Source organism: Salmo trutta, chromosome 20 (genome assembly GCF_901001165.1).
Source record: "Salmo trutta chromosome 20, fSalTru1.1, whole genome shotgun sequence".
NCBI lineage: Eukaryota > Metazoa > Chordata > Actinopteri > Salmoniformes > Salmonidae > Salmo > Salmo trutta.
The window spans coordinates 43,679,176-43,694,876 of record NC_042976.1 but is presented as its reverse complement, the minus strand read 5'-3'; the positions used below and the strand labels follow the sequence as shown (position 1 = coordinate 43,694,876).

The following is a 15,701-nucleotide window of genomic DNA, read 5'->3' as shown; positions in this document are numbered from 1 at the left end:
ACTTTTACCCGCCACGATCATGCTTGCTTCGTCCCGGAAAGTATCGTTCCTAGAGATACTGAATATGCCGCTAGTAGAAACGTTATTTTCGTTTGAGTGTGTTGATCAAGGACGCCTGACTACGTACGGAAGCTTCTGCAACTAGTCGTCTGTATAAACAATGGTTCGTTGCCGGGCGAAGCAATGGCCATGCACGTATACATTTTACGTATGGGTGCCCCCGGGAATCGAACCCATAATACTTGCGTTGCAAGCGCCATGCTGTACCAACTGAGCTACAGGACCACAGACAACAATAGCCAACGTTACGTTTCTCTCAAGATTAGAATACTTGTGTTGTAGCTATACAGTAACACGTTAGCTAACGTGCTTGCTAGCTAGCCACAGTAGCTAGCCAGAGCTACAGTTTGCGTCCATGCCATACTTCACATACAGTTAATTCAGGTTTAGCTCATGTCAGCTGCAATACACACACACGTACCTGGAATCATTTGTAATAACTGGCTCTCTGAAGTTAATTTTGCTGCCACCTTCGCCTCTGACCCAACAACACATGGCATGCTTCTGTCCTTGTTTATTCAAAACTGGTTCGTAGTCGCCCTCAAGCGGTCCTCTCAAATTACTGCATTTGATTATTATTTATTTTTATTTATGATTTAAGCTTATTTAACTAGGCAAGTCAGTTAAGAACACATTCTTATTTACAATGTTATGTATTGCTCATCATTGTTGTCGGCTGTTGTTTACTTATTTATTTGTTGTCTCATCACATTATTTTACAAAAAAAAACGGAAACGTAGCTAACACATCAGTATTTATTGTTTCGACGGGTCTTTTTAGTGGTATGGGGTTCCAGTATGGCGTCGCTGGTCGCATTGATTGACAGATCATCCCTGAAGTTGTTTTATTACGTAAAAGTTGTTTCACATTATGACGTTGGCTGAGTTACCGTATAAAATGCGATAGCCTTATCTCTTTGGTAATCACTTGGTTAAGTTTTACGTGATGAGAACATAAGCTCCAGTCATAGACTTTAACCATGGAGGATAATAAGGATAATAAGGTAAGCCTATGAATGGTTAACAGAGAAGGCCTATGCAGTTGTGTAGGAACCGATGCACCGTCTTTTTTTAAAATGCAGCGGCAGGGACCACAGGGTATACAGGACATCCCGCAAGTAGTGGCAGCTGGGTGGCGGTGTGGGCCAACGTTAATGTTCCGCTCATATAATCATTTTAAATATTGTAAAAAAAAAAGTATGCATTATAATAACCTATGGGACTTGTTATAAATAAAATATGATCCTTGCAAAGATAACAGCAGTAGGCTACTTATCATAATTTTACCTAAATTATTATAATAATAGGTGACTCCATAACGCATTAATTACGAATCTTGATATCAGGCAATAGGATCTATGTGTATTTATAGCGAAAACCTGTACTGTGTAGTCATTTTGTTAGTTATTTAGCAGTCTTATGGCTTGGCGATTGAAGCTGTTCAGGAACCTGTTGGTATAATTGTGTAATTACACCAAGCCCCCTCGTGCATTATTGTGTAATTATAAACCAGGCAGTTTGGGTCCTGGATGCTTATTGGCTGAAACAGCATTTCAGCCATGTGTATATACGACAATATACCACGGTTATGATGCAAAAAGACTTGTTACTGTTCTATTTATGTTGGTAACCAGTTTTTATTAGCAATATGGCACCTCAGTGTTTGTGGTATATGGCCAATATACCACAGCTAAGGGCTGTATCCAAGCAGTTTTGCCTAAGAACAGCGCTTAGCCATAGTATATTGGCCACTATAAACTGGGTGGTTCGAGCCCTGAATGCTGATTGGCTGAAAGCTGTGGTATATCAGAGCGGATACCACGGGTATGACAAAACATTTATTTTTTACTCTTCTAATTAAGTTGGTAACCAGTTTATAATAACTCTGCGTTGTGTCGTGCGTAAGAACAGCTCTTAGCTGTGGTATATTGGCCATATCCATGAGCATTTAAAAAATGGTCTAATTTGTTCCAATCAGAGTTTAAACGAAGATGATCCACATGATCATCAAAGTTTGGAAGGTCAAGTCCAGAAAATGAAGAAAGATATCCTGAGTTTAAACTATCCAGAAGATAGTGAAGTGAAGGATCCCCTGCCTCAGATCGAGCTGAAGGCTGTGACAAGGAGAAAAGTTAAGGTGAGACAATAGATTGAGGAGAGAAAGGGAAATCTGGGGTCTTACCTGTCCACACTCCAAACCTGTCCAATATGCCATACAACATGCTGTTGTGAGGTTGGAGGGTAAATTGTCCTTACAACAGACTTCCATAATAATATTCAATCACCAATCGTTTACCCTAGCTCTTCTCAAAGGCCTGTATAGCAACGGCAACATACAGTATGTCACTGACTGTATTGTCTTTTTAGACAAAGAGGAGGACCGGTGCCAACAGGTCCACAGTTGAACAGAGCACTGATACTGATGCAGCTGAGAGAGATTTTGTTGATAATCAGAATGATGAAGATGAGGAAGAGGTGAAGAAGGATCCCCTGCCTCAGATGGAGCAGGATGCCGTGAAGAGAAATAAAGTCAAGGTAAGGGAATAGATTGAGCAGAGATGTGGATATTTGAGATATCTTTCATGTCTATAACTTGACCCTACAGCATGTTGTTCTGAGGAAGGTAAATTGCCCATACAATACCCTTTTATCTCCTAATAGTAAATCTAGGGCTGACCCCATTTGGTCGACTGGTCGATTGTTTGGTCGATAGGCTATTGGTTGACTGGGATTTCTTAAGTCGAGCAGTCGCAAAAGTTTTTTTTTCTTCATGGTGCACATGGACACCTGTCTGATTCGCGCCTGTCACAGTTGACTAATCCATTACCGAGGCCACAGTGATGGCACAGTCCATCACGCTAAGACGTGATACTGAAATTGTATATGGTTATATTATGTAAAAATAATGGTGCAACACTAATCAATCAAATATTATTTTATAACAAATGTGCTTTCTCCCGCGTTGGATACGGTCGCTGTCCGTGGTTCTGAAACATAATCTTCAGTGCGCCGTAGAATTGGGGCCCTTCCCTATGTTGCTATGTGCATAATAGCAAAGTTAACCAGCATATTGGGATTGAGAACAATGCTGCAGAGGCAGCAGCAGCAGCAGAGATGGGGAAACAGCCCTTGCCTTAGCCTAATTGTCTAAGAAGATTGAGGAGAGAAGAAAACACAACTTAATTAGGTCTATAATCAATAGCCTAATTGTTAAATGTGCCTGGCTTTGTAAATCATCCAAATATATATTACCAGTCAAAAGGGTTTTTCTTTATTTTTACTATTTTCTACATTGTAGAATAGTAGTGAAGACATCAAAACTATGAAATAACACATATGGAATCATGTAGGTACCAAAAAAGTGTTAAACAAATCAAAATCTACTTTATATTTGAGATTCTTCAAAGTAGTCACTCTTTGCCTTGATGACAGCTTTGCACACTCTTGGCATTCTCTCAACCAGCCTCATGTGGTAGTCACCTGGGATGCATTTCATTAATTAACAGGTGTGCCTTGTTAAAAGTTAAGTAAAGGAAGTTCTTTCCTTCTTAATGCGTTTGAGCCAACCAGTTGTGTTGTGACAAGGTAGGGTTGGTATACAGAAGATAGCCCTATTTGGTAAAAGGCCAAGTCCATATTATGGCAAGAACAGCTCAAATAAGCAAAGAGAAACAACAGTCCGTCACTACTATAAGACATGAAGGTCAGTCAATCCGGAAAACTTTGAACGTTTCATCAAGTGCAAAAACCATCAAGTCGCAAAAACCATCAAGCGCTATGATGAAACTGGCTCTCATGAGGACCGCCACAGGAAAGGAAGACCCAGAGTTACCTCGGCTGCAGAGGATACGTTCATTAGAGTTAACTGCACCTCACATTGCAGCCTAAATAAATGCTTCACAGAGTTCAAGTAACAGACACATCTCAACATCAACTGTTCAGAGGAGACTGCGTGAATCAGGCCTTCATGGTCAAATTGCTGCGAAGAAAGCACTACTAAAGGACACCAATAAAAAGAAGAGACTTGCATGGGCCAAGAAACACGAGCAATGGACATTAGACCCGTGGAAATCTGTCCTTTGGTCTGATGAGTCCAAATCTGAGATTTTTGGTTCCAAGAATGTCTTTGTGAGAGTAGGTGAACAAATGATCTCCGCATATGTGGTTCCCACCATGAAGCATCGAGGAGGTGTGATGGTGTGGGGATGCTTTGCTGGTGACACTGTCTGTGATTTGTTTAGAATTCAAGGCACACTTAACCAGCATGGCTACCATAGTATCCTGCAGTGATACGCCATCGTATCTGGTTTGCGCTTAGTTGGACTATAATTTATTTTTCAACAGGACAATTACCCAACACACCTCTAGGCTGTGTAAGGGCTATTTGACCAAGAAGGCGAGTGATGGAGTGCTGCATCAGATGACCTGACATCCACAATCACCCAACCTCAACCCAATTGAGATGTTTTGGGATGAATTGGACCGCAGAGTGAAGGAAAAGCAGCCAACAAGTTCTCAGCATATGTGGGAAGTCCTTCAAGACTATTGGAAAAGCATTCCAGGTGAAGCTGGTTGAGAGAATTCCAAGAGTGTACAAAGCTGCTGTCAAGGCTTTGAAGAATCTCAAATATAAAATATAAAATATATTTTGATTTGTTTAACACTTTTTTAGTACCTACATGATTCCATATGTGTTATTTCATAGTTTTGATGTCTTCACTACTATTCTACAATGTAGAAAATAGTAAAAATAAAGAAAAAGCCTTGAATGAGTAGGTGTGTCCAAACTTTTGATATATATATACAGATATAAGACAGATATAGCTTCTGTTGCCTGTTTGAGTATTTGTTTAATAGCCTACTGATTCTGTGAGCACCAAGCCTCATGCACCGGCAAAATGTTGAATTAAGCAATTTCACAGATTTGGCTGTTTTTAATCTTTGCTATGCTGTAATAAAGGCTTTACAATTTTTTGGTCGTTAGAACAGACTGGTATTGCTTAGAATTTATTTAGTGTTGTTTACACTGTTCCAAATGGTCAGAAAAAACAATATTGTAATCTAACAGCAAATGTTTGGCACACATAATACTCTGTCAGCGCTTGCTCCTATACCCTCCTTGTTCTTGACCACCAGTAGTTTCCACAACTAAGTCAAATGTCTTCCACAGATCTGAATTTCCCTTTCCCTCCTAAGCAACCAGTAAACATTCACCCGTTTGGCGTTTATTTTTCACATCCTCCGCATCCATTTTGCTGTCGATATTACTGTGTTCGGAGTTTGTTATAACCAATTTATTGATTTGATTATGATAGGCTATAGGTCAGGCCCTAATTGTCACATGCATGCGATGCTTACATGTTTCACATAAAGAGAGCAAGGCTGAGGAAATAGGCACCTTCTGAGAGCCAATGGAAGCCTTAGAAAATGTCATGTTACAGCAGAGATGCTGTATTTTCGATAGAGATGCAACAGAAGGACAACAAATTGTCAGACAAGGCACTTCCTGTATGGAATCTTCTCAGGTTTTGGCCTGCCATACGAGTTCTGTTATACTCACAGACACCATTCCAACAGTTTTAGAAACTTTAGAGTGTCTTCTATCCAGATCTACTAATTAATTATATGCATATTCTCGTTTCTGGGCAAGAGTAGTAACCAGTTTAAATCGGGTACGTTTTTTTATCCGGCCGTGCAAATACTGCCCCCTAGCCCCAACAGGTTAACGGGATTTTATCTCGAAGGTGTCCTCTAGAGGTTAAGTGTTTTCAAACGTGGCCCCTTTCAGACAATTTGTGAACTCAGTGAGGTTAGCTTAATTTTTGTGCAGTGTGAACACGCCAAGGGAACCCAGACCCCTCAAAAGAGCCCCGAGGCAAACCAAAACAATCTCAAGAGGTGGTCTAACGTAGGCTTCCCTTTGGCTCAGTTGGTAGAGCATGGTGTTTGCAACGCAGGCATGGTGTGTGCAACGCCAGGGTTGTGGGTTTGATTCCAGTACAAAAAAAAAAAATGCATGAAATGAAATGTATGCACTCACTACTGTAAGTCGCTCTGGATAAGAGCGTCTGCTAAATGACTAAAATGTAAATGTAAGTTCGATTCGCTTGAAGTCTGTGTTCGGTTCCCTTTGTTAGGGCAATGTGAACACAAATCTCTCCATGTTCGCTTGTCATTATTCCCGCACCATACACTAGACTACTGCAATACAGTTTCCCCTTCCATAACCTCCTACATTGGTGGCACAAAAGAGATAAGATGATGTTCAGGTTCACAAAAATATAGGAACGCAACATGTAAAGTCTTCGTCCCATGTTTCATGAGCTGAAAGAAAAGAACCCAACAAATTTTGAATACGCACAAAAAGCTTCTCTCATTTTGTGAACAAATTTGCTTACATCCCTTTTAGTGATCATTTCTCATTTGCCAAGATAATCCATCCACCTGACAGGTGTGGCATATCAAAAAGCGGATTAAACAGCATAATCGTTCATTACACAGGTACACCTTGTGCTGGGGACAATAAAAGGCCACTAAAATGTGCAGTTGTCACAACACAATGACACATATTACTGAAGTTGAGGGAGTGTGCAATTGGCATGCTGACTGCAGGAATGTCCACCAGAGCTTTTGCCAGAGAATTGAATGTTCCTTTCTCTACCATAAGCTGCCTCCAACTTTGTTTTAGAGAATTTGGCAGTACGTCCAACCGGCCTCACAACCGCAGACCAAATGTAACCACGCCAGCCCAGGAACTCCACATCCGGCTTCTTCACCTGCGGGATCGTTTGAGACCAGCCACCCAGACAGCTGATGGAACTGTGGGTTTGCTGAACCGAATAATTTCTGCAGAAACCGTCTCAAGGAAGCTTCTCTGCGTGCTCGTCGTCCTCACCAGGGCATCCTAACCGACTTCAGTGGGCAAATGCTTACCTTCGATGGCCACTGGCATGCTGGAGAAGTGTGCTCTTCAAAGATGAATCCCAGTTTCAACTGGACCGGGCAAATGGCAGACAGCGCGTATGGAATCGTGTTGGCGAGTGGTTCGCCCAATGTGGGCGGTGGGCTTATGGTATGGGCAGGCATAAGCTACGGACAACGAACACTATTGCATTTTATCGATGGCAATTTGAATGCAGAAATAAAGTGATGAGATCCTGAGGCCCACTGTCGTGCCACTCCTCCGCCACCATCACCTCATGTTTTAGCATGATAATGCACTGCCCCATGTCACACGGATCTGTACACAATTCCTGGAAGCTGAAAATGCCCCAGTTCGTCCATGGCCTGCATACTTACCAGACATGTCACCCATTGAGCACAATTGGGATGCTCTGGATCAATGTGCATGACAGCGTGTTCCAATTCCTGACAATATTCAGCAACTTCGCACAGCCATTGAAGACGGGGACAACAATCCACAGGCCACAACCAAGAGCCTGATCAACTCTATGCAAAGGCGATGTGTGGTGCTGCATAAGGCAAATATGACTGCAAGGCACTTCAGAAGGTAGTGCGTACGGCCCAATACATCACTGGGGCAAAGCTGCCTGTCCATCCAGGACCTCTACACCAGGCGGTGTCAGAGGAAGGCACTAAAAATTGTCAAAGACCCCAGCCACCCCAGTCATAGACTGTTCTCTCTACTACCGCATGGCAAGCGGTACCGGAGTGCCAAGTCTAGGACAAAAAGGCTTCTCAACAGTTTTTACCCCCAAGCCATAATACTTCTGAACAGGTAACCAATGGTTACCCGTACTATTTGCATTGTGTGCCCCCCCCCCCCTCTCTTTTACGCCGCTGCTTATCTTATATGCATAGTCACTTTAACCATACATCCATGTACATACTACCTCAATTGGCCCGACCAACCAGTGCTCCCGCACATTGGCTAACTGGGCTATCTGCATTGTGTCCCACCCATTATGTCAGTGTTGGAGCCCCTGGCTATCCATAAATAAAACAAGAATATGGGTCCGTCTGGTTTGCTTAATATAAGGAATTTGAAATTATTTATAGGTTTCTATTATAAGTATATTTTATCCAATTACATTTTTGATACTTAAGTATATTTAAAAACAAATACTTTTAGACTATTACTCTAGTATTTTACTGGGTGACTTTAACTTGAGTAAAAGTAAAGATACCTTAATAGAAAATGACTCAGTCATGTATGACAATTGGGCACTTTTTCCACCACTCCACTGGTTCTGTGTATAAGCCATTTAGCACTTTTACCCGCCACGATCATGCTTGCTTCGTCCCGGAAAGTATCGTTCCTAGAGATACTGAATATGCCGCTAGTAGAAACGTTATTTTCGTTTGAGTGTGTTGATCAAGGACGCCTGACTACGTACGGAAGCTTCTGCAACTAGTCGTCTGTATAAACAATGGTTCGTTGCCGGGCGAAGCAATGGCCATGCACGTATACATTTTACGTATGGGTGCCCCCGGGAATCGAACCCATAATACTTGCGTTGCAAGCGCCATGCTGTACCAACTGAGCTACAGGACCACAGACAACAATAGCCAACGTTACGTTTCTCTCAAGATTAGAATACTTGTGTTGTAGCTATACAGTAACACGTTAGCTAACGTGCTTGCTAGCTAGCCACAGTAGCTAGCCAGAGCTACAGTTTGCGTCCGTGCCATACTTCACATACAGTTAATTCAGGTTTAGCTCATGTCAGCTGCAATACACACACACGTACCTGGAATCATTTGTAATAACTGGCTCTCTGAAGTTAATTTTGCTGCCACCACGGTGAACCACACGTATTTCTGCGTGCGCCACCATCTTTTCGAATTTCAACTATGAACCTTCGCCTCTGACCCAACAACACATGGCATGCTTCTGTCCTTGTTTATTCAAAACTGGTTCGTAGTCGCCCTCAAGTGGTCCTCTCAAATTACTGCATTTGATTATTATTATAATTTTTATTTATTTATGATTTAAGCTTATTTAACTAGGCAAGTCAGTTAAGAACACATTCTTATTTACAATGTTATGTATTGCTCATCATTGTTGTCGGCTGTTGTTTACTTATTTATTTGTTGTCTCATCACATTATTTTACAAAAAAAACCCGGAAACGTAGCTAATACATCAGTATTTATTGTTTCGACGGGTCTTTTTAGTGGTATGGGGTTTCAGTATGGCGTCGCTGGTCGCATTGATTGACAGATCATCCCTGAAGTTGTTTTATTACGTAAAAGTTGTTTCACATTATGACGTTGGCTGAGTTACCGTATAAAATGCGATAGCCTTATCTCTTTGGTAATCACTTGGTTAAGTTTTACGTGATGAGAACATAAGCTCCAGTCATAGACTTTAACCATGGAGGATAATAAGGATAATAAGGTAAGCCTATGAATGGTTAACAGAGAAGGCCTATGCAGTTGTGTAGGAACCGATGCACCGTCTTTTTTTTAAATGCAGCGGCAGGGACCACAGGGTATACAGGACATCCCGCAAGTAGTGGCAGCTGGGTGGCGGTGTGGGCTAACGTTAATGTTCCGCTCATATAATCATTTTAAATATTGTTAAAAAAAAGTATGCATTATAATAACCTATGGGACTTGTTATAAATAAAATATGATCCTTGCAAAGATAACAGCAGTAGGCTACTTATCATAATTTTACCTAAATTATTATAATAATAGGTGACTCCATAACGCATTAATTACGAATCTTGATATCAGGCAATAGGATCTATGTGTATTTATAGCGAAAACCTGTACTGTGTAGTCATTTTGTTAGTTATTTAGCGGTCTTATGGCTTGGCGATTGAAGCTGTTCAGGAACCTGTTGGTATAATTGTGTAATTACACCAAGCCCCCTCGTGCCTTATTGTGTAATTATAAACCAGGCAGTTTGGGTCCTGGATGCTTATTGGCTGAAACAGCATTTCAGCCATGTGTATATACGACAATATACCACGGTTATGATGCAAAAAGACTTGTTACTGTTCTATTTATGTTGGTAACCAGTTTTTATTAGCAATATGGCACCTCAGTGTTTGTGGTATATGGCCAATATACCACAGCTAAGGGCTGTATCCAAGCAGTTTTGCCTAAGAACAGCGCTTAGCCATAGTATATTGGCCACTATAAACTGGGTGGTTCGAGCCCTGAATGCTGATTGGCTGAAAGCTGTGGTATATCAGAGCGGATACCACGGGTATGACAAAACATTTATTTTTTACTCTTCTAATTAAGTTGGTAACCAGTTTATAATAACTCTGCGTTGTGTCGTGCGTAAGAACAGCTCTTAGCTGTGGTATATTGGCCATATCCATGAGCATTTAAAAAATGGTCTAATTTGTTCCAATCAGAGTTTAAACGAAGATGATCCACATGATCATCAAAGTTTGGAAGGTCAAGTCCAGAAAATGAAGAAAGATATCCTGAGTTTAAACTATCCAGAAGATAGTGAAGTGAAGGATCCCCTACCTCAGATCGAGCTGAAGGCTGTGACAAGGAGAAAAGTTAAGGTGAGACAATAGATTGAGGAGAGAAAGGGAAATCTGGGGTCTTACCTGTCCACACTCCAAACCTGTCCAATATGCCATACAACATGCTGTTGTGAGGTTGGAGGGTAAATTGTCCTTACAACAGACTTCCATAATAATATTCAATCACCAATCGTTTACCCTAGCTCTTCTCAAAGGCCTGTATAGCAACGGCAACATACAGTATGTCACTGACTGTATTGTCTTTTTAGACAAAGAGGAGGACCGGTGCCAACAGGTCCACAGTTGAACAGAGCACTGATACTGATGCAGCTGAGAGAGATTTTGTTGATAATCAGAATGATGAAGATGAGGAAGAGGTGAAGAAGGATCCCCTGCCTCAGATGGAGCAGGATGCCGTGAAGAGAAATAAAGTCAAGGTAAGGGAATAGATTGAGCAGAGATGTGGATATTTGTGATATCTTTCATGTCTATAACCTGACCCTACAGCATGTTGTTCTGAGGAAGGTAAATTGCCCATACAATACCCTTTTATCTCCTAATAGTAAATCTAGGGCTGACCCCATTTGGTCGATTGTTTGGTCGATAGGCTATTGGTTGACTGGGATTTCTTAAGTCGCAAAAGTCGCAAAAGTTTTTTTTCTTCATGGTGCACATGGACACCTGTCTGATTCGCGCCTGTCACAGTTGACTAATCCATTGCCGAGGCCACAGTGATGGCACAGTCCATCACGCTAAGACGTGATACTGAAATTGTATATGGTTATATTATGTAAAAATAATGGTGCAACACTAATCAATCAAATATTATTTTATAACAAATGTGCTTTCTCCCGCGTTGGATACGGTCGCTGTCCGTGGTTCTGAAACATAATCTTCAGTGCGCCGTAGAATTGGGGCCCTTCCCTATGTTGCTATGTGCATAATAGCAAAGTTAACCAGCATATTGGGATTGAGAACAATGCTGCAGAGGCAGCAGCAGCAGCAGAGACGGGGAAACAGCCCTTGCCGTAGCCTAATTGTCTAAGAAGATTGAGGAGAGAAGAAAACACAACTTAATTAGGTCTATAATCAATAGCCTAATTGTTAAAGTGCCTGGCTTTGTAAATCATCCATATATATATTACCAGTCAAAAGGGTTTTTCTTTATTTTTACTATTTTCTACATTGTAGAATAGTATTGAAGACATCAAAACTATGAAATAACACATATGGAATCATGTAGGTACCAAAAAAGTGTTAAACAAATCAAAATCTACTTTATATTTGAGATTCTTCAAAGTAGTCACTCTTTGCCTTGATGACAGCTTTGCACACTCTTGGCATTCTCTCAACCAGCCTCATGTGGTAGTCACCTGGGATGCATTTCATTAATTAACAGGTGTGCCTTGTTAAAAGTTAAGTAAAGGAAGTTCTTTCCTTCTTAATGCGTTTGAGCCAACCAGTTGTGTTGTGACAAGGTAGGGTTGGTATACAGAAGATAGCCCTATTTGGTAAAAGGCCAAGTCCATATTATGGCAAGAACAGCTCAAATAAGCAAAGAGAAACAACAGTCCGTCACTACTATAAGACATGAAGGTCAGTCAATCCGGAAAATGTCAAGAACTTTGAACGTTTCATCAAGTGCAAAAACCATCAAGTCGCAAAAAACCATCAAGCGCTATGATGAAACTGGCTCTCATGAGGACCGCCACAGGAAAGGAAGACCCAGAGTTACCTCGGCTGCAGAGGATACGTTCATTAGAGTTAACTGCACCTCACATTGCAGCCTAAATAAATGCTTCACAGAGTTCAAGTAACAGACACATCTCAACATCAACTGTTCAGAGGAGACTGCGTGAATCAGGCCTTCATGGTCAAATTGCTGCGAAGAAAGCACTACTAAAGGACACCAATAAGAAGAAGAGACTTGCATGGGCCAAGAAACACGAGCAATGGACATTAGACCCGTGGAAATCTGTCCTTTGGTCTGATGAGTCCAAATCTGAGATTTTTGGTTCCAAGAATGTCTTTGTGAGAGTAGGTGAACAAATGATCTCCGCATACGTGGTTCCCACCATGAAGCATCGAGGAGGTGTGATGGTGTGGGGGTGCTTTGCTGGTGACACTGTCTGTGATTTGTTTAGAATTCAAGGCACACTTAACCAGCATGGCTATTATAGTATCCTGCAGTGATACGCCATCCCATCTGGTTTGCGCTTAGTGGGACTATAATTTATTTTTCAACAGGACAATTACCCAACACACCTCTAGGCTGTGTAAGGGCTATTTGACCAAGAAGGCGAGTGATGGAGTGCTGCATCAGATGACCTGACATCCACAATCACCCAACCTCAACCCAATTGAGATGTTTTGGGATGAATTGGACCGCAGAGTGAAGGAAAAGCAGCCAACAAGTTCTCAGCATATGTGGGAAGTCCTTCAAGACTATTGGAAAAGCATTCCAGGTGAAGCTGGTTGAGAGAATTCCAAGAGTGTACAAAGCTGCTGTCAAGGCTTTGAAGAATCTCAAATATAAAATATATTTTGATTTGTTTAACACTTTTTTAGTACCTACATGATTCCATATGTGTTATTTCATAGTTTTGATGTCTTCACTACTATTCTACAATGTAGAAAATAGTAAAAATAAAGAAAAACCCTTGAATGAGTAGGTGTGTCCAAACTTTTGACTGGTATATACACACATATATATATACACACAGATATAAGACAGATATAGCTTCTGTTGCCTGTTTGAGTATTTGTTTAATAGCCTACTGATTCTGTGAGCACCAAGCCTCATGCACCGGCAAAATGTTGAATTAAGCAATTTCACAGATTTGGCTGTTTTTAATCTTTGCTATGCTGTAATAAAGGCTTTACAATTTTTTTTGTCGTTACAACAGACTGGTATTGCTTAGAATTTATTTAGTGTTGTTTACACTGTTTCAAATGGTTAGAAAAAAACAATATTGTAATCTAACAGCAAATTTTTGGCACACATAATACTCTGTCAGCGCTTGCTCCTATACCCTCCTTGTTCTTGACCACCAGTAGTTTCCACAACTAAGTCAAATGTCTTCCACAGATCTGAATTTCCCTTTCCCTCCTAAGCAACCAGTAAACATTCACCCGTTTGGCGTTTATTTTTCACATCCTCCGCATCCATTTTGCTGTCGATATTACTGTGTTCGGAGTTTGTTATAACCAATTTATTAATTTGATTATGATAGGCTATAGGTCAGGCCCTAATTGTCACATGCATGCGATGCTTACATGTTTCACATAAAGAGAGCAAGGCTGAGGAAATAGGCACCTTCTGAGAGCCAATGGAAGCCTTAGAAAATGTCATGTTACAGCAGAGATGCTGTATTTTCGATAGAGATGCAACAGAAGGACAACAAATTGTCAGACAAGGCACTTCCTGAATGGAATCTTCTCAGGTTTTGGCCTGCCATACGAGTTCTGTTATACTCACAGACACCATTCCAACAGTTTTAGAAACTTTAGAGTGTCTTCTATCCAGATCTACTAATTAATTATATGCATATTCTCGTTTCTGGGCAAGAGTAGTAACCAGTTTAAATCGGGTACGTTTTTTTATCCGGCCGTGCAAATACTGCCCCCTAGCCCCAACAGGTTAACGGGATTTTATCTCGAAGGTGTCCTCTAGAGGTTAAATGTTTTCAAACGTGGCCCCTTTCAGACAATTTGTGAACTCAGTGAGGTTAGCTTAATTTTTGTGCAGTGTGAACACGCCAAGGGAACCCAGACCCCTCAAAAGAGCCCCGAGGCAAACCAAAACAATCTCAAGAGGTGGTCTAACGTAGGCTTCCCTTTGGCTCAGTTGGTAGAGCATGGTGTTTGCAACGCAGGCATGGTGTGTGCAACGCCAGGGTTGTGGGTTTGATTCCCACGGGGGGCCAGTACAAAAAAAAATACAAAAAAAATGCATGAAATGAAATGTATGCACTCACTACTGTAAGTCGCTCTGGATAAGAGCGTCTGCTAAATGACTAAAATGTAAATGTAAGTTCGATTCGCTTGAAGTCTGTGTTCGGTTCCCTTTGTTAGGGCAATGTGAACACAAATCTCTCCATGTTCGCTTGTCATTATTCCCGCACCATACACTAGACTACTGCAATACAGTTTCCCCTTCCATAACCTCCTACATTGGTGGCACAAAAGAGATAAGATGATGTTCAGGTTCACAAAAATATAGGAATGCAACATGTAAAGTGTTGGTCCCATGTTTCATGAGCTGAAAGAAAAGAACCCAACAAATTTTCCATACGCACAAAAAGCTTCTCTCATTTTGTGCACAAATTTGCTTACATCCCTTTTAGTGATCATTTCTCATTTGCCAAGATAATCCATCCACCTGACAGGTGTGGCATATCAAAAAGCGGATTAAACAGCATAATCGTTCATTACACAGGTACACCTTGTGCTGGGGACAATAAAAGGCCACTAAAATGTGCAGTTGTCACAACACAATGACACATATTACTGAAGTTGAGGGAGTGTGCAATTGGCATGCTGACTGCAGGAATGTCCACCAGAGCTTTTGCCAGAGAATTGAATGTTCCTTTCTCTACCATAAGCTGCCTCCAACTTTGTTTTAGAGAATTTGGCAGTACGTCCAACCGGCCTCACAACCGCAGACCAAATGTAACCACGCCAGCCCAGGAACTCCACATCCGGCTTCTTCACCTGCGGGATCGTTTGAGACCAGCCACCCAGACAGCTGATGGAACTGTGGGTTTGCTGAACCGAATAATTTTGGCAGAAACCGTCTCAAGGAAGCTTCTCTGCGTGCTCGTCGTCCTCACCAGGGTCTTGACCTGACTGCAGTTCGGCATCCTAACCGACTTCAGTGGGCAAATGCTTACCTTCGATGGCCACTGGCATGCTGGAGAAGTGTGCTCTTCAAAGATGAATCCCAGTTTCAACTGGATCGGGCAAATGGCAGACAGCGCGTATGGAATCGTGTGGGCGAGTGGTTCGCCCAATGTGGGCGGTGGGCTTATGGTATGGGCAGGCATAAGCTACGGACAACGAACACTATTGCATTTTATCGATGGCAATTTGAATGCAGAAATAAAGTGATGAGATCCTGAGGCCCACTGTCGTGCCACTCCTCCGCCACCATCACCTCATGTTTTAGCATGATAATGCACTGCCCCATG

General features: G+C 41.6%; 2 protein-coding genes across 6 annotated transcripts in view; one reads left to right on the top strand and one right to left on the bottom strand.

Moving 5' to 3' along the window:
- LOC115156122 (signal transducer and activator of transcription 1-alpha/beta-like) overlaps positions 1 to 8,869 on the bottom strand; it is a 32,009-nt gene extending 23,140 nt beyond the window's left edge. Inside the window, exon 1 of one of the 2 annotated variants that reach the window (XM_029703441.1) lies at positions 8,771 to 8,869. In XM_029703441.1, coding sequence (XP_029559301.1) covers positions 8,771 to 8,780 — 10 coding nt within the window. In that variant the 5' untranslated portion in view covers positions 8,781 to 8,869. Of the gene's footprint in view, positions 1 to 481; positions 628 to 8,770 lie in introns of those variants that run through there. The other variant, XM_029703440.1, reaches the window with a different exon arrangement.
- LOC115156113 (uncharacterized) overlaps positions 1 to 15,701 on the top strand; it is a 306,615-nt gene that overhangs the window by 87,127 nt on the left and 203,787 nt on the right. For 2 of the 4 annotated variants that reach the window (XM_029703423.1, XM_029703424.1), the window contains 4 exons: positions 2,038 to 2,196; positions 2,427 to 2,594; positions 10,393 to 10,551; positions 10,782 to 10,949. In XM_029703423.1, the coding sequence (XP_029559283.1) occupies positions 2,038 to 2,196; positions 2,427 to 2,594; positions 10,393 to 10,551; positions 10,782 to 10,949 (654 nt within the window). Of the gene's footprint in view, positions 1 to 665; positions 1,064 to 2,037; positions 2,197 to 2,426; positions 2,595 to 8,910; positions 9,420 to 10,392; positions 10,552 to 10,781; positions 10,950 to 15,701 lie in introns of those variants that run through there. The other 2 variants (XM_029703425.1, XM_029703426.1) reach the window with 2 other exon arrangements.